Source organism: Tyto alba, unplaced genomic scaffold (assembly GCF_018691265.1).
Source record: "Tyto alba isolate M040663 unplaced genomic scaffold, T.alba_DEE_v4.0 Super-Scaffold_17, whole genome shotgun sequence".
In the NCBI taxonomy this organism is placed as follows: domain Eukaryota; kingdom Metazoa; phylum Chordata; class Aves; order Strigiformes; family Tytonidae; genus Tyto; species Tyto alba.
Window position 1 is genome coordinate 9,473,834 of NW_024881279.1, and position 18,785 is coordinate 9,492,618.

Consider the following 18,785-nt stretch of genomic DNA (forward strand, 5'->3'; position numbering starts at 1 on the left):
TGTGTCTGAAAGAATCTGGAATAGCTCTTGATTTAACAAAATCCATTCCTCCTTTGTTTTTAGTTATTGTTATTGTACTTACAAACTTACTAAATTCATGACCACCCCCATCCTACCATAAACTTTTCTGCTGCATTTGGAAATTTCTATAAGCATGTTTTTAAGATAAATGCCACGTTCGCTAAGGCTTATACAGCCTTGTTCTTTGATTAGGTAGAGTTAGTTTTTCTAACAAGACAGGCAAAGCCTTTAGGTAAGCTGCAAAACTGGTCAAAGTGTTGCATGCTCAAGACTCCAGAATTTAGGATTATTTTTGGCACATCTAGAACAGCTTTTTTCTAGAGAATGTGGTAGTACCTCAATTTTATCATCACTGTACCAAAAAGCAGTTTGTTTTGCCATGGATTTTGACAAAAGCTGGGACTTTTCTTGACCTGGAGAAATGCTTTACCTTGTTAGTCATGCTGGCAACAAATACAAAAAGATCTTGCCCTCCCTTTTTTTGTTGTACAGGTGGCTTCCCAATGCAAAGTACTTGCTTTGTTTTATCTAGTGAATATGATTTATGTATAAAGTTTAACAAAAAACCCCCAGCAAATCAGGCTTATTTTTAACGCATTTGCCCTTGATTGGTACTGATTTCTATCAATCAAATTAAATGCCAATTCAGAGTGGTAGGAGACTTTATTTAAAGGAGGGAAAATAAACTCACACTGCTTTTGAGAACAATACTGGTTTAAGGGTCAGTTTTCCTACAGAAACCATTGATTTTCCTGAGGGCAGCTACTATTCCTCCTCTGCTGAAAGACTGATACAGCTGCTCAAAACTGTTTCTCTTACATGTAAACAGCAAGAGGTTTCACTAGCATAACTTCCATCAAATAAAAAAAAGACTATACAAAAATCTTTTATATAGTTCAAGGCCACAACCTACTGCTTTTCAATTTTCTAACACAATATCCTTGAGTAGTAGTAGTTGTTGACCACAAGTGAGTCTGTATGTAAACCTGATTTTTTGTAGTTTTATCCAAAATAACCATGGCCATCAAAACAAGCCTTCACTCAAAGAAAGAACAAACAGCCTTGGTGTTAAGTAGCTGCAGGCAGCTCAATAGAGACAGTTTGGTCTCAGAATGTCATGTCAAGAACCTCCTGCCAGCCTTCTTGTAAATATTAGTGCTACCCTGTTTCTTAAGGAGATCCAACGCCTGTTCGCGTAGCTCAGGAGGGCACTGGGAGCCGGTGTGAAGGAGAACAAGGCAGCACTCCAGCACGTCAGGGAACGGGAAGACCTGCAAAAAAAGGAACCTGAGGTGATGTCTATTCTCTCAATTTTAACTGTTCGACTACAACACATTCAGGCAGCCAGCTCTCTAAAGACCTTACTTTGCAGTATCTTTGGAACAGATAGTCAGTCATGAGTCAGATGTATTTTTTCCTCTTTCAGTGCATGTTTAACCAGGTTTGCCCCCTCTTGCACAATCACCATGATTACCTTCAGTTAGATTACAGACTAGAGAACAGAGGGGATGAGACAGCCTAGGAAACACGGGTTTCAAACATGCAATGCATAGTTTTTATAGTTCCTAATCTATAAAGGCCATTTTATGCCTTAAATTTCTGATTTCACTGTTTATTAAAACTGGTTATATAATTCTTAGTAGCAAGGGATTACTTTTAAAATATATGGGAGAGATTCATACAGAATATCCCATTGACTTTTCCCATGCAGGAGCTTCACCTACACTTTGCAACTGCACGGAGAAAGTTATGCTTGAAATAAAAATACCATCCTGATGCCATGTACCCACTCTCTCTCAAAATTGCTACAGAATCACAAAGAAAGTCACTGTTCCTTACTTTCTGTATGAAAGGGATTCTATGATGAGGCTGCCCTTACAAAAAGACCGTATTTTTCCAGAACCACACTGGCCCTCTGAAAACTTACCTTTAAATTGTCTGGAAACTCGGCTAGTTTCTGCTTTGCTTTCAGAAGCTGCTTCGTTAGCTCAGGGAGCGTAATTGGTTCCTTTACTTCATCTTTACTGTCAAGGAAAGAGCAGATGTTGTAACTTTTGCTTAAATGACTGCATAGCCTCCCTTCTGTAGAGGGACCACAGGAAAGTTGGACAGGTGTTACATGCTCTAGCTTATTCTTGCCAAAGTCCCAAATAATTGTTCTACAAAGAGACAGACCTCTTAGATCGTGCTTGTGCTTTCCATTATACTCCCTTTTTCAAGTTGCCCTGTTTATTCACTGTACCAACACACCCTATGTATCAGGAAATCATTCAGCTGTATTAAGTTTATGCTCATGGTAGTTCAACCCCAGGGAAATGCAATGTATGTTGAAGTGTCCCTGGGTGACAAGCTTGAGATGAGAGGCAATCTGAGCTAAACAAGCGTGTGCAGCACATTTCAAAAAAGTGCAATGCTTTTCAATCCATTCATTCATGTTCTGAAGCTTACCAATTCACGTGGTTGCTGTCAGAGCACGGTTTGTCTGATTCAGTCTCTGAACTCTGCTGCAGGTTGCTTTCCTGGGTGCTTCCATTTGTGTTTTCCTGGAGATTGTTCCTCTGCTGCTGATGCTGGCGGATCATGTCAGCTAAAATCTGCTGGACCTCGGCTATATCTCTCTGGGTGTTCTGTAAAGCAGCAATCTCTTCTGAAAGAAGCACTTTGCAGCCATTCAGTTTTGACTGTCTCTCTACCAAATCAACTGAGCTAGTTCTTGAATCACTTTCTGGCTCACATGTATGAACTTCATTTGTATTGGACAGGTTTTTATCCATCTCAACTGCAGTTTGATCAGGAGGTTCTTCAGAGCAGGACTGATCTGAAACGTAAGGCTTCTCAAGAGCTGTCTGCTCACTAGGACCCATCATAGAATCCAAATCAGCCTTTTGCAAGACAAGGGTGGCTTTGGGTGGGTTCCACCACAGCTCATACAGCAGTCCATAAGCCACAAAGCCCTCTAAACTTCTGCATGCGTCCATACTCTGAGAATTTGTGCTATCCAGTTTGTGTTTCAGGTTACCACAGCCTAATAATGAAAAAAAAAAAGTTACAAATAATTTATAGAGAATTCCAAAGAAGAAGACCAGATCTGGTAAATGAATGGCTATCGTGGAGACCCAAAGCAGAGATTTACTCAGACGCTGGCAGAATGGAGTAGGAAGCAGAAAATCAAAGGCAGACATATTTGAAATCTTTTTAAACACAATACTCAGCTCTAACTAGCATGAGACTGCATGTTCTCATCATCTACAGTAAGTTTGCTTGCTCACAAGTTGCACATCAAGATACTTGCACGATCAAGAGCTGCAAAGTAAATGCCCTGTATACTCTGCAGAGAGTGAGGGGAAGGGCTGGTTGGAGGGATTTGTAATTGAGATGAACACAGCCTTCCAATGTCCCCACCTCTCTTACAGAACAGAATTTGCTCAGTTTCCTCCATCACCCACACCAGCTGGCACTGCTGAGCTTCCTTCCACAGCCACAAAGTTTTATTGCCCAATGGCCCTTGCACTAGCCAGATTTGACAGGTTGCCATATATATGGGTATATCTTGCTCCTTCCGAACATTATTATGCCTAGTAATATTAATGGACACACAGCTGTGCTTACAAGGAAGATTCCCCTATCTGTCAATGCCAGCAGACGCAAGAAGAGACTTACCTTCAGGAAGGATGATACTGCAAATCTCTTGCATTAGAGTGAAATTACCAGCATCATAACTGCGGGCCACAGCTCCAAGAATACTTTTCACTGCTTCATCCCAGGTAGCAGTCTGATAGCTCAGGGCTGCAAGGGTCAAGTCATGGGAGATATGGAAAAGCACCTACAGGAAGCACCAGAGAGCATGATTAACAGTTTTACTGCAAAGTATGAATTACAGACTATGACCATTGTGGAAGAGACCAGAAACACGACTTAACCAAAACCAATTTTAATGACAATGCAATTTACAGTTTCCTTCATGCAGGAGATGGAGCACTTTTACATTACTTTTAACTGTGAAATCAGCAGCTGTGCTTGCATGTGTCCTACTAAATGGATGAGAAGTGGGAGAGTGTCAAAGGTCAGTGATTCACTGTGGTCAGAGAAGAGCTGCAGGAGCACCAGGCTACGAACAGACCTTCTGAACTCCAGGATATTTTACCAACAAGCAGCCCTGCCTCTCCAAACAGTTCAACACAAAACCCTGAATCACTGCTGAGACTACTCAGCTATGCCCACCACTCCCGCCCAGTCAGCACATCTCAGTGCTCATCACCAACACCGTATGTCGGTTCTTACCCTGCACAGAAACAAATGCAGAAACAAACTGGTGGCTACACAAGCTGTCCCAGCTGCCTGTCATCTACTTCTCCCAGCCTATAACCTCATCCTGCAGCCGGGTGCAGACATCAGTTCCCTGGGAATCGCTAGCACAACACCAATAAATGGCTGCGCTTTACTGCATATGCCATAGAAAGGCTCAGTGTGTATACAGCTCTAAATTCATTTACCTGCTTGGGGTGTGTGTTGCTGGTAGAAGGAAGATGCTCGATACGGCGCAGCTGCTCCTGCGCACATGTGGCTTGTTCAGTGGTGTCCATGCCCAATACCTTCTGCCACACTTCTATCACCATGTCCAAAAACGAGGCCTCTCTGTTCAGCTCCCAGCTGTGGTAACAGGGAGGCACGGGGCTCTTTCGGTCACAGGGATTTCTTTCACTAAGGCACTTGCAAAGCAGCTCGTTAAGGCAGAAAACAAGTCTTTGTCCCTTTAACAAGACAAAAAAAAAAGAGAACACTGACCTGCTGCTAAAAGAAAACCAATCCCTTACTGACCACAGCAAGTAGGCAAATTTAAGAACATCATGGCTAGTGGCAGCTTGTTGGTGATAGGCTGTCTCACAACTGCAGCTACCAAAGAATAATGCAGATAGAGACTCTAGGGTCAGAAGGAAACCTTAGAACAAGCTAAGCCAGCCTTCTTCTCAGTCCACATGAAAATAAATTTCTGGATTAAATCTCCATAAGATGGATTTACAGTTAGTTCATTTGTTCCTTTAATGTAAACAGTGAATCCTTTCCTTTGCTTCTTTCTTCTTATGATCAGTATTACATACTTGAAAAAAAATTCCACTTTTCTCAACCTCCTCATAACTAACAAGCACAGAGCCTACGTGCCTCCCCACCATGGCCCCTTTGCATCTGCAAATGCACATGCTTTTTCATAGGGTCACTGCAATAAGCTTCTAGAAAAAGATTTTGAGGCAGAACTTGATCAAAGGACTACCTGTGGGCTATTAACATATGGGAAGTTAATCAAGTTAACCTGGAGAGAGACAACGCTAAAGAAAGTGGAAAGGAAACGACCAGACTCACAAATAAAGTTTTATGTTGCTGAAGGACTTCCTGAGCTCCCACCCAGTTCCTGGATAAAAGCAAGTCTTGGGCACATCTGAAAGACAAAGTTGCTGACAACTCCTCCTCTCCAGATAAGAGCGCAAGCTCCGCAGCAATTTTAAGGGATGTCACATCCCCCTTTTTTGCCAACACCTTAACTGCATCATAGGGTGAGGAAGCCCCCAAATAACTGAAAAGAGATAAAAGCAAATCAACTTGATTAGTACTAAAATACTGGTTTTAAATTGTATTGCAACACAATAGCACAAACATACAAGTGGAGGCAAGCGTGTATTTTCTGCAGGTTCTCAGAACTGTCATTACTTCGCCTTACCAAAGTTTACTACAGACATCTGATGCAAAGCTACAAAGGGCGTCACACAGGCTAATAATCTGGACTGAAACCTCTGGTGGTATGCATACCACACACAGCTTGGATAAGAAATAGAAACAAATAGACAGTGGAAAGGTTGGAAACATCACATAGTCTTTTTGTATCCATCCCAATCTTAAGTCTTGCTAGACTAGTTTTTGAAGACTTCCAGTAATATCTGTGGAAAGAGATGGCTCCACTGCAGTATGGCATTTGGACCTTCTGCTCTGAACAGCCTTCTGGAGCTTCTAGAGGGAGTGTAGGGAGCTCGGGCTCAGAAAGCACCTCAGACAAATAGCAACCATACCAGTTAACAGATTTCAGCTGCTACAAAACCAAGAACCTTCCTTGTTTCAGGCACAGAACCAATTCTGTCTTCTTCCCAGTAACACTCACCATTTGGCGGCCATGGAATAATGACCATCTTTCTCTAACACAGCTGCCCAACTAGTGTACAGATCCTTCAGAATCGGATCTTCTGGACGCAACCTGGCCTTAGCAATTACAATTGCTTCCCTAATGCACATAAAGGAAATCAGATAGAAAAGTTAGTTGACTGTGTACAAAAAGTGAACCAAAATGTCAAATCTACCCCGCTAGAAAACAGGAACAAGTCCTAAACATATACAGCAACCTGTAAAAATGGTTCACTTTCAGCAGCTCAACAGCCTCGTATACTTTGTGGATGGACAGGAGATGGGAGGCAGCCTTCACATATTGCTCCTGAAAACACAGCTGCTTTGCAAAGGCTTCTACTGTCCAAACCCAGGCCTGATATCCAACTGCAAAAGAGAAGGCAATACAATTAGAGGCAAAATTTTAAAACTGGAAGAATTCCTGTGCAATGATACCATCACTGTTTTTTTCAACACGTATCCATTCTCTGCCCCACATTTATTTCTTGTTTCTGAACCATTCTAATAAAAGTCACTGAGGCAATGAAGCAGGGCAAAGCTAGGGCTTGAATACAACTGTAGGACTTTACTACCAGTAAAATAACTGAAAGCATATTTAAACAGCAAACTGGAAGGACTGCTACATACTACAGAGGACCGATCTTGTGCTTGGAAGGATGAGCCTGCTCCTGCAGAAGTCCCAAAGGAAACCACTCTATTTCCTGCTATCCCAACCTAAGGGTGCTTGCGGAAACACCCAGGTCTTTGTCATAAATAGGATATGCTTTGCATTTGATTTTTGTTATCAAGCAGTTAAAGAAGCAACTTCCTTCCAGTCTGGAACAGTCGTGAGTTTCCAACCCGGAACAATCAGAACAAGGCTACCCTTGGCAGCTAATTCCATCTGCTTATGTGTTACAAGAGCGAGCATACCCATGGGTGAGATTGCTACCAGCTGGTCTGTTAGCTCTCCCCTCTCAGCAGCTGCCTGGAGGACACCCTTCATATCTCCTTTCCACAACATGAGCTGCTGAAAGAGGTCTGGATGCCCATTCTCCAAGTGATGTTTTCCTGTTGGAAGCAAGCACACTTCCTATCAGCATGAGTGCAATGGCATTACTTGCCAAAGTAAAATAACTTGGCAAAAGTGAGAATACTCAAGCTTAAGGTATTGCAGGCTTGCATCTTAAAGATGTAAAAACTATTTGGGAAAAATATGTCTTTTCTTCTTTTCACAGAGACCTGCATTTTTAATCCTGTACTTTAATCCACAGTAAAGAAAATTCAAGCATTCTTTACAATTTGTTTTCTCCTTGAATGTAACAGTTACAATGGACATACTGGCAAAGTGGATTCATTATTGCACTTACCTTCCACATCAATCATCTTGTGCAGAGAAGCCCTGTCTGTGAACAGACCCAAGTGGATGCGATCCTTGAGGTCAGGAGACACGTCTTCATTACTATCTAGACCAGATAAAAAGAATTAATATTTAAGATTTGGTACAACACTGGGCACTGGGACCTGCCAAGTCACTGTACCACTCCATTTCACTCAACTGTTGGCAAATACTTATGTCTTCTTTCTTTCCTGTATAGCAGATTTAACAATTTGCAGGTCAATACTTAGGACTTCCATCTAAGTTTGATTAGAAGGATGATGTCTGTGCAGAACATTTATTCTAAATCAAATGTATCACATTCCCTTGCGTACTCCAAGGAACAATACAAACATCTTCCTAATGGCTTATTTTCTACTGCCCATACCATGCTTCTGAAAAACTTGGCACGTACACAGACAATTCTACCCTATCTCCACAACACAGGATCCTACTCAAAAACTGTATGGCATGGCTACAGTGCTGAAACACTGCAAGAGACGTTAAATAAGAGATCACAACTAGTCACACACTTTGATAAAGGTAGGGATTTAAAAAAACAGTACCTAGTGGTCCAAGTCAAGTCCTTAGGCACAGGCTTCTGAATACTTTACAGCACCTATCCTTTAAGTATTCTAGTTTTAGACTGATACCTTTGGTTTTCAGACATGTAGCCAGCCTCAAGCAGTCCTGATATAATTCATCTTTTGATCTGTGATCCATGAATGTGCTGAAAGGTAGAATAGAACGAGGCTTCCTCTTCTTCAGAGAGACATCAGGATCTGAAAAATCAGACGTTTTAGTCGCTGCTGCACAGTTACAAGAGTGTCCTACAGCAGAACTCTCCAACATATTCTAAACCCGCCCCCCTACTCCTCGCACAGGAAAACAAAACCCAGATGCTTAAGTGCCACGTGCATCACACGTGCATCACTATTATGACAACCGAGTACTGATCACTTTGCGTATTTTTCTGCCCATCTTGCCTGAAATGAAACTAGCAACTAAAAGGCAATATCTAACCTCACATTAAACAACTACTCAAGTGACCTGACAAGCAGGGCAAATAAAAGCACCAGCAACTTAAAACGTTTAAGAGCTTTTAAAAGCACACTCTTCTTTCTCTGGCACTTATTTGGTGTCACATTAGGAAGGGAAGCTGCAACCAAACAGAAACTGAGAATTAAAAACTCTGCCTTGATGCAGGACTGCTAAAAGTCCCTGAAACATACTGACTTGGTTTCTCTTTAGGTGGATCCTTTTTCACAGGAGCGGCTTTCTGGGTCACAAAAGGCTTTGGCAAGCTGAATGGAGAATAATCATATGCAGTTGAAGATGTATCCTTGGACACTGTGGAGTTAAATGATAAAAAAAGAAAAACAATACATGGAAAAGCCCATAGAATGTGATGATGTCAAGTATGCTGCTATGACATTACTTCTGAAATATACAGAAACCAAGCTTTGCTTTGCCATAGAACTTAACAGCTCTTTAGGGGAAGAAAATATTAAGAGAACATGACAGAACTGTCAGAAAGCTAAATAAGATGTCAACAGACACTAATGAAGGTCCAGCAGTATTATAGCATTTATCACCAGAAGTCAACACTGATCAAAAATTACACTGTTTCAAGCCACACACAGTAACTTTGTTCCTTAGGCCAGAATCTTCTTAAAGACAGTTAGTCCCAAACTAGTTTAGAAAATTATGTAAGACATTCCAGAACCGTATTTCCTTCAAGTGGACTATTTCAATAAACCTCTATTATGAGAAAATCTGCATGAAAATATTATACTTGGTGATGCTCTGAGGGCTAAACAGTTGGTGAACCACTGAACTAAGATAATTCAATTATTACCAGTCATGGAGACTTTATCAGGCACCTCTGCCTCCTGAGCTTCTTTTTCTCCTTCATGGTCTGACATTCCATTTTCCTCTAGCAACGTTTCCTTTGCACTCTCATCTCCATTCACGGCATCGCTTAGATCCTGCTTGGCTGGACTCTTTCCTATAGGCTTTTTCTTCTTCTTGGTTTTGACTTTTGGTTGCAGACTTCTTTTTTTCTCTAATTCTATACTCTTTTTGCCTGTAAAAGTTTGCAAAAGTTACCCTGATATTATCTGTAGAGATTTTCAGTGTATTAGCTGTCTCTCAAGATCAACATTTAGTTTCCAAATAAGGATAGAACTCAATTTAAACCTAGACACAGTTTATTCCTGAAGCGGTAGCAGGCAGATTTGGAATTCAGCATAACCACTTCTCATAGCATTTCAACATGGCAACTCTCTACTTCCCAGCTCCAATATCATCTTCAGGAAAGGATCTTCTGTTTGAATATACTTACCCTGAGGAGGCCGTGTATGCTCCTGCTTTGAGATGTGCCATTTGTGAACAGAAAAATCATCTGCTCCTGTATAAACAGAATCTGCATCCACTGGTGACCACTGGACACTTAGTAGCCGGCCCTGGTGCCCTCGGTAGTTGCAGAGTGGCTCCTCCTTCATAACATCCCATACCTTATAAATAAGAAAGAAATCTAATTGCTCAGAAAGTCTCATCTTCCCCTAATAGTCTGCATTTTCTCTTCAGTGATTTGCATTTGTAGGAGCTTCTCTTTTAGAGCGTTTGCACAGGTATTTCAAATACCAACATGCAACTGGAGAAAATTCAGGGCTTCCTTTGTTTGTATTGATACATCTGCATAACATCTTCCTTTTTTAAGGATCCAAAAGTGCTAATATGAAAACAATAATGACTGGACTTACAAATCAATTTGCAAGTCGCAAAAATATAGAGATACCTGCCTATCAGGTATCCAGAACTAGGAGATTGTTACCAAGGGTAAATCTGCAGCACTTCAGTAGTTTATCTCACAAAAGAAGCTTTGCTGTTTAGTCAGCTTGGTTCTAAAGCACTGTAAAATGGAAGATTTGAAACTAAAAGAAATACACTTACGAGTGGCTGTGGAACAATACCTGTGCAGTGCCATCATAGCAAGCGGATACCAATCTTCCCTCATGGTGGGGGCTCCAAGAGAGACTTGTGATTTTAGCTGTGTGCCCAGCCAGAGTTCGAAAAGGCTCTGTTATTGTCAGAGGACCTTCTGAAGTGCTCTCTGAAAAAAAAAAAAGGATCAAGTATGGCCAGCAAGACAAACTGGGAGTGAACCAAAACAAGATGATAAAACTTGGAATATAATCTGCGGACTGTTACCTATGACGCTTTTCAGATTATGCACATAAATAGTGGCATTGATTGATCCTGAAGCTATCAGGTAACTCAGCTCTGGCTGGCTCCCATGCTCATGATGCCAACGAATTGCGTTTATCAGTTTATGATGCTGCTGGATAGTGCAGAGCAACTTCAAGTCTGGTGCCTGAAATATTTCAATTGAGCTGAAACGCAAGAACAACAGTGTAAGAATTCCAGCAGTCAGTGAAAATGGGATTTTTTTTGTTATCCCGCACGAGCAGAACTACAGATCATGAAATAGATTAATTAAATGAGTTTTTCTTTTCTGGATTCAACTCGAGCCCTCATTTAGTACATCAGCAAAAGTGCGTTTCAACCATGAGTGGATCCTGGAAAAATAATTTAACATGATAACGTGGATCCTCCGTGCCAAAAGCACCTAAACCAAGGAACAGCAAGGAATGCTGTATTATCACAATTCAAATACATTGGCAGTGAAAGAAGACAGACAAACCAGGGCAACAAAAAGTACTTTTGCTTCACTACAGTGGTTCTAGTCAAGATCAGCACATATACCACCTTAACCTGCAAGTGAAACATACCCATCTTCATTGCCAAGAGCCAAGAGCTTGCCATCAGGTTTCCAGCTGATCTCTGTACGTGCAGGCAGTTTGTGCTGTAGAAAGAAGACATAACTATTGCCAAAAATTCTTAAATCTCTTGGATACATTCAACAGAGCAAGACTGGCAATTGTACAAAGTTGCAATTAGTCTTCAAAATGAAAGTCACAAAAGGGTCCATTGCATTTTGTAGCAGTGATATAAGCTTGAGCAATTAAGAAAGACTGAATGAGCTGATGCAAGAACCAGTGATTATTTTTATCAATTTAGTGAAATGTGTCAAAGGAATTTTGTCTGAATTCCAGCAGAACTTTGATGCTTGATCTCCTTATGCTCCTTGGAAAGCCCCAGCAGATCCTCAACTGGAGAGCTAACCCACTTCACTTATTTTGTACTTTCAACTAAGTGATTGATCATATGTGAGAAGATGTTATGGTCAGTTATCACCAGCCTGCCTCTTTGTGTTAGCTGCAGTGTAAATGGAAACACACTCCTGCAAAACCATGACTTCCTTCACTGCAACATTTACTTAAAAAATAACAATTTAACATTTGAAACAACAGAAATAGAGACACTGAGGTAGTTAACTCATGCACGCCCACTACATGATCTAAGCTAAGATATTATTCAGGATATTATTTCAAGTGCTTTGAAACTTGAAAGCTCTGTATGAACTAATTATTTTAAACAGTCACACACAGCTTTAAAACTACACTCTATACTTCAATTTAACTTTTCCAGTTAAGTAAATTACACAGTAGAAAATTAAGTAACTCATGCCAGGAACAAATCTGACATGTTGACACTGAGCGGAAAGAAAAAAAGACTCTTTTTCAGAGACAAACACATAAACTGATTAAATAGTTTGAGTCAGTAAATGTCTCTGAAGTTCATCTGTGGATACTGCAGGTTTCAGGTATTTTTACTTGTTACTGACACATCATGAAGACAAAACGAGAGACCTACAACTACAAGGCCATAGAAACTATGACACGGTTACCATGAAACCATAAAACACCCTCAAAATCATACTCACTTGGATTGAATTAGTGTCTCGGATGACTTTGTTGATGTCATTTGCCTCTCCATTAAGCTTCCAGGGGTTGTGCTGAAAAACAATACCTTCTCCAGCACAACTATATAAAGTTACAGAGGGCTGTTCACCTTCTCCTCCTATACAGCAGAGAAAAAAAGCCAAATATTCTATGTTCTTTATGAGTCTTCCCAGAAGTAATCACCCCCACTATAAACAAAATATTTTAACAGGCTCTATACATGCTTCAGTCGTCTGTGATCCAGCAGCAAGAAATTCTCACAATATAATCCTCTGAAAGGACTTTTAATTTCTACCAATAGATCTCTCCATAGCACAATCACTGCAAGCATTAAAATTCTCTTTAAATTTTGGTCCTGAAAAAAATTCAAGCTGCGTAAGAGCTAATGTTTAGTTCAATTGGTAGAAGCATACTTCTGGAGCTAAGGAACCTGTACTTGATCTGACATGGTCACTGCGGGAAGCCTGTGCAGTTACTGGCCCGTAATACCCTGAAGTAAGTGCAGAGGTGTGGTACTCCGCACCCACATACTTCCTTAACCTATCAGAATTCAAAAGCTAGAAGAGATTGTTTTGCTCTCTTGCAAAACTATTAAGGAATTGTTAAGCACAATGCATTCTTATCTGTTAGAAAGGATTGTGGCCAAGCAAATGGGGCTCCTTTGCCTAAGAAGGTAGGGCATACCAACTTCCTGACATCTGTGTGATCTGCATGGATGAACTACTTTGTCAAAAGGCGCAGGAAGACTCACCAGAAGACAGAGGAGGTGTTGGAGGTCCCCAGGCTAACGTGTATACAGTCTTCTTGTGGTAAGTACTGGAGATCTGAGGTGGTTTATTCTTAGCACTGGGCAGGAAGAGGAGGAAGGAGGAGCAGTCATATTTCACCAAAAGGAAAAAAAAAAAAAAAAAAAAACAAAACAATAAAATTTCAAAGCAACATATTTCCAGTGGTGAAAACAGACAGCAGGTGCTATAATGTACTAAAGCAATGGCTCAACAAAGCCTTCTTTAACATCTCCTGTAGGACACTACTGAAAATATAACAAAACTGTCCTGGTGACCTGTGCCTGCATGTCACTCTGCATTCCCTGAAAATGTCTTTCTGGCTGAAGTTTTCCTTGACTGATGTCCTCCCACCTCTGGTCATGCAATTTGAGTAAGATTACCTTAAAAGCTACCAGACATAATGGAGAGATGAAAAGATACACTGAAAAATCCAACTGTTTGACTAGTTTTAATTGAATCCTATGCTTGTCTAATAGTAAAGATATAACTCGGGAAAGACCACCTCACCTATGGTAACATACCACCAGGATCTGACACGAATGAATGTGACAACTACTTTCTTACTTGCTGGAGGTGGTGTCAAATATGCCAACTTTTCCATCATCTGTTCCAAAAGCCAAACAGCCTTCCTTAGTTGGATGCCAGGATAACTGTAAGCAAAATAGAAAGAGACTCATAATGACACAAGCTACAGACACTTTATTTCTAAATAATAAGCAAAAGGAAAACATTAAAACTGATGAGCAAGCACCAGCCCTTATATCCACCCTTCCAACTACAGCCACTTGATTTGATCCCTCTGCTATGAATATCAAAGGCTCTCCCCCTACCAGCTATTGTCAGATGAGATGAAATGCACTAGAATCATCAAAATACTACTTTATGTTGCAAAATAGAAGTGGAGAATATTGTAGGATGGTGAAAAAATTTTTGGTGTGAACAAGAATAACTACCAAGTTTTAACGCTGCCAGCAATTTTACCAGGCAGTAGCCTCTGGCCAACCACTGGTCAAACCCAACCTGAAGACATCCATGTTGTTTTTTGTGCATGTCAAACTTCCTAGCAGAGCAAGGGAAACTATGGATGAAGCAAGGAAGCATCTCAAAGGAGAATAAAAGCAAAAAAGTAATATGACAGCCAGCTGGACTTCAGCCCATTTGCATTAGATGTAATGCACGTACCTAGGGCAGTAAAAAGGTCTAAAAATTTGTTGTCTGATTCTGAAGTGCACTGAATGTGAAAAGAAGCAAGTACAAAAGGAACAATTTGGATTTACAGCTTCCGAGTTGGGAAAAATCTTCTTCAAAGAGAAATGTTCTTCAGATGGAGTGAGAAAAGAGACAAGAGATAAAGGAAATCAAAAGCATACTTACTGCTGTAACCTTGGACTTTATGCTTTGCCAGAAGGTTTTAACATCATAGATATTGTTCATGGACAAAGTATTCCACACCCGGATCATGCTGTCTCCAACACCGATGGCAAGACAGCCTGTGTCCACAGGGGAGAAGGCAAGACTATAGACGAATCCCCCAAGTGAGGGCATTGTCCAGCTACAATCAAGAGTTGACAGATCCCAGCACTTCACCTGAGGAATATTTAAGGAAGAAGGAATGGTTAAATGTAGAGTGACTGGTATGACAAGGAAAAACAAAGAATGAGTGAGACAAAAAAAAAATATCAAAGGGTCAAATTCAGGGCTTGACATAGTATGTGATCTACACCCAGAGGATTACATGTCATAGACAGGGCTGCAATAGTTGGAAGACTGTAATACAATATACAAAATTACTGTATTTTAATACTACAGTCCTCTTCTGACTTCAAAATTGGAGGCGGCCTGCTGCCCGTAAAAGGCAAAAAGTTAAAAAAAACCGTATAAAAACAATAGATGCTTTAGTTTGTCCAAGTAAATGTTTTTAAGAAGGAAAACCAGGCCTTTTTAAAATGAAACATACAGGAAAAAGAGATGGTAAACTCCCTTTATTAAATGCTTACCATTCATGTCCAGAATATTGTAACCATTCAGTCCACCATGGTAAGAGCTTGCGATTATAAACTAACAAAAATATACACAACCTGTGCTCAGAATAAATGTTGTAAAATGCTACAATAAACCCACTTGAAGAGAAAATTTGTGACCTTAAAAGGGGTAACTTCACTCAGTCAAACTGTACAGGTACCGCTATTTTCATGTTAATTTTATAAATGGTTCTCACATCTCTGTCCATTGAAATGGAAAAAAGGAGCTCTTTGTCTTGACACTTCACAGAACTCAGGTTGAACACAATACGGGAGTGATTTTGTCCTTCAGAAGATCCTAGAAGTGTCCACTTGCGTTTTCCAGATTGGGTCAAATCCCAGAGTAGCAGCTCTCCTCTGCAAAATTTGAAGCGTGTACTTCACTGTTCACTTCAAAAGAGTAACATAGGCTATATATAGCGACTATATTACGTGTATGCATACTGCAAGAGTAACACAGCTAGACACACAACCACTACATGTGCCTATATGTAGATACACACACAAACACCAGCCTACAAATTATATCGTTAGCCACACTGAAAACCGACAAGTCATTTTTTTCTCCCATTAAATGGACAAACTTACAATTAGCAGTCAATATTCCGTTAGATTATCAGAAAAATTATAGGACAAATAGTTTTCTACTACTGAACTCCCACTTTTAACTCTTGGCCTGTCTTCTCTACAGTTATACTGGGAAGGAAGGGGGTGTCAAAGTTTCCTACCCAGTTCTTCCTGAAGTATTACCCTGCAGTTACCCAGACTGCTGTGTGCTCTGCTTACCCAAAACAGCTGGATATAATTTCTGTGGAACGACCAGAAGGCCAGTGAACAGTCAGCCAAATGCGCTCTTTAACAGCAGGATCAACGGCTCCACCTCTTCTCTTTGTGGGTGGCAACTTCAAAGTCATTACACCTAAGGAACCAAGAGGGATTATCTAGACCTATTACATCAAAATTCCCTGAGAGAAAAAGAAGTCCTGTGAATCTGAAGCTATAAGTATGCTCCCCATGCTTTAAACTATCAAGTTAGCAAATGAAGGCAACAGGTAGAGAAGAATTCTTCCACTATATTGTTACTGTTTATCAGACATTAAAATCTTACTTACTTCTGCCTCTAGTAGAGCTCCATATTCGTATGGTCTGATCTTTGCTTCCCGAAGCCAGGTAACAACCTTTCTTTGTGGTCGTGTCCTGTGTCAGCTCCCCATTTGGAACTTTCCTTTCCTCTGACGGAACTACTGAGTACCATTTAAGTCATGTTGTTATACTTTAAAATTCAAAGCTTTATAAAAATTAACTGAAAATATATTATTTTGTATCAGAACATACTTCATTAAACTTATCAGTTGTCTTTGCTTAGCTACTTACTGACTTTCTGTAAGGAATTCAATTCTCTAGAAGGACATTTATATGAATTAAAAATTACTTCACAAACTATTAATCACTTTTACATACCTTGGAGCTCATCTTGCCAAGCAGGTAACTTGTCTTCACCGGGCACAGGGCACCAGGCCAGACAATGTATTTCATCGTCATGGCCTCGCAGCCGATGAAGTACTTCCCTTTTCCTGCTGATATCAATTATAACCACCATGCCATCCTTGTAGCTAAAAATAGAGACTTAAATTAATTATGAGATTCCTGGATAATAATACCTGACTATTTCTGAGCTCTTTAGCAGGATCACTATCTCTGTATTACGGACAGAGAAGCAGCAAGAGGACTATCAGACTAACAGCCAGTGGGAGCTCCAGTGTAGCACCAGCGTACCTACAGCTGCTTTTTCAGGAAGTGCAACCAGTACATTTGGCTTCAAGAACGACACTGATTCATTAGTAATATAGCTTTCAGAGACTTAAAAAACTACAGTGGCTTTTACACACGGAAAACTTTTCCCTTTACCACAAATCACTTTCTCCTTCCCTCTTGTGTTTGTTCTCTTTCAAGAGAACTGTATCATTAAGTCTAAAGGGCTTTCATGTTCCTGCTCTGTTTAGTGCCGTCTTGGGTACCTAAAGCACTAGAATAGCAGTGGTCAACAAAGGCCTAGTCAAACTAAGAAATCCTCTTCAGATGAAGTAACCTAGAATGTGACAAACACCAGTCAAGTCTAAATAAAAAAAAAAAACAGTTTTAAGAAACTTCAAGGATTCAAACCAAACCTGGACCCTCACATTATGATGGATTTCTATGTTTAGCTCATCTACTAAATCTAAATGTTATTTCTGAATTGTTGCATGCCAGAAGAAGAAAACAGAAAAAAAAAAACCTTACAACAGTGTAGCAAAAATTCACAGTAAGATTCTTGCAGAAGAAGAACGGAAAACAAAATGTAAGGAATATTTACCCAATTGCCACCAAGTTTTCATGGTGAGGAGAACAAGTGAGACAAAAAATTGTCCGGGGCTCCGGGAAGAACTGCTGGCTGTCACCTCTGTTGTACCAGTAACAAACAATTACACCTTTTTCATCACCAGATACAATCAAATCTTTCACAAGGGGTGACCAATGCAACGCTGAGATGGCGTTCTGAAGAAAGAGAATTAAATACATTCAAAGCTGTTTTACCACCATCATCTAACACAGAATAACAGTCAGAAAATAAATGACGAGTACTCCCCAGCACCGGCCGAACCAGTTCTAAAGCATTTCAGTTCTTCTGGGCTTGGGCACGATCGCTGTATTTGCTGATATGCTGCCCTGAGTGACAGTAACTGTTCAAATGTATGGTTTTAGTCTGGAACAGTAACTTGCTGAAAAGATTTTAAGCCAGCTGGGTTAAGTGGCACCTCCTACGCCTTGCCAGCAGGTTTTGGCGGTAACCACCCGCTCATTAAGGTGATGCAACAACGCGGCAGCCCTCAGGCTGGAACAAAAAGCTGGCCCAGAGGCGTTCAGCGGTTTTAATTTCACCGGGTTGGCAATTCACCTTCGGTTAAGGCAACACCACCTCGCTTCGCCCGCAAGACCCACAGCACCCCCCGCGCTGCGAGCCCTCCCGGGGCCGCCCCCCCCGCGCTCCCTACCTGGTGCAGGCTGTACCCCGCCACCGGGGCCAGCGCCGCCGCCTCCCAGATTTTGACGCTCCCGTCGTCGGAGCTGCTGGCGCAGAGGCCGCTCTGCCCCGGGCTGTGGCAAAACGCGAACCCGGAGATCCTGTCCGCGTGCCCGATGAGCTCTCCTGCACCGACAGCAAGAGACCGTCGTGGGACATCCCACCCGTGAGCGCACCGTGCCTTCCCACACCCGCGCCGGGGGGTCCCGCCGCCTCCCCCAGCGTGCCCGAACGGCTCCGATAAAACGCGGGGAGGGGGAGAAGGAGGGAGAGCCGCCGGCGGGAGAGGGTTAACGCGGTACCGTAAAACGCAGGTGTGGCGCCACCGACGTCCAGCAGGCAGACGCGGTGCCTCGCCGCGAAGCCGAAGAGGCGGCCGTCGCTACTGGCGTCGCTGCAGCGGCTGCTGTACCAGTTGGGCGAGGCGGGCAGCACCCGCGCCATCGCCATCGCGCTGCCGCCCAGCGCCGCGCACGCCGTCGTAAAGCGTCGCAAACGGCG

The 18,785-nt window shown here is 41.6% G+C and overlaps 1 protein-coding gene across 2 annotated transcripts; it reads right to left on the minus strand.

The window, feature by feature from the left end:
* Nucleotides 1-665: 665 nt before the first annotated feature.
* On the minus strand, nucleotides 666-18,779 carry GEMIN5 (gem nuclear organelle associated protein 5). Of its 2 annotated transcripts, none has more exons than XM_042789961.1 (28): nucleotides 18,587-18,779; nucleotides 18,256-18,410; nucleotides 17,577-17,758; nucleotides 16,685-16,836; nucleotides 16,336-16,464; nucleotides 16,010-16,142; nucleotides 15,421-15,580; nucleotides 14,577-14,789; nucleotides 13,767-13,852; nucleotides 13,166-13,260; nucleotides 12,396-12,532; nucleotides 11,341-11,414; nucleotides 10,760-10,941; nucleotides 10,522-10,661; nucleotides 9,891-10,062; nucleotides 9,405-9,632; nucleotides 8,783-8,896; nucleotides 8,200-8,328; nucleotides 7,539-7,634; nucleotides 7,102-7,239; nucleotides 6,408-6,555; nucleotides 6,170-6,289; nucleotides 5,380-5,590; nucleotides 4,515-4,772; nucleotides 3,682-3,844; nucleotides 2,470-3,046; nucleotides 1,949-2,045; nucleotides 666-1,292 (listed from the first exon to the last, which is right to left on the minus strand). In XM_042789961.1, exons 1-28 carry the CDS (start codon nucleotides 18,732-18,734, stop codon nucleotides 1,137-1,139), a joined length of 4,593 nt encoding a protein of 1,530 aa, XP_042645895.1. In that variant the 5' UTR covers nucleotides 18,735-18,779; the 3' UTR covers nucleotides 666-1,136. The 2 variants fall into 2 exon arrangements, with proteins under 2 accessions (XP_042645895.1, XP_042645894.1); XM_042789960.1 differs by having other exon boundaries at nucleotides 16,336-16,467.
* Between the last annotated feature and the right edge of the window lie 6 nt (nucleotides 18,780-18,785).

Bases quoted from the DNA above. Each gene is read 5' to 3' on its own strand.
- GEMIN5 (XM_042789960.1), bottom strand. From the start codon at position 18,734: ATGGCGATGGCGCGGGTGCTGCCCGCCTCGCCCAACTGGTACAGCAGC. The intron at 7,240-7,538 runs GTAAGTGCAATA...TGCTTCCAACAG, and splicing joins CAAGATGATTGATGTGGAAG to GAAAACATCACTTGGAGAAT. The intron at 3,047-3,681 runs GTAAGTCTCTTC...TTTCATTATTAG, and splicing joins CAGTATCATCCTTCCTGAAG to GCTGTGGTAACCTGAAACAC.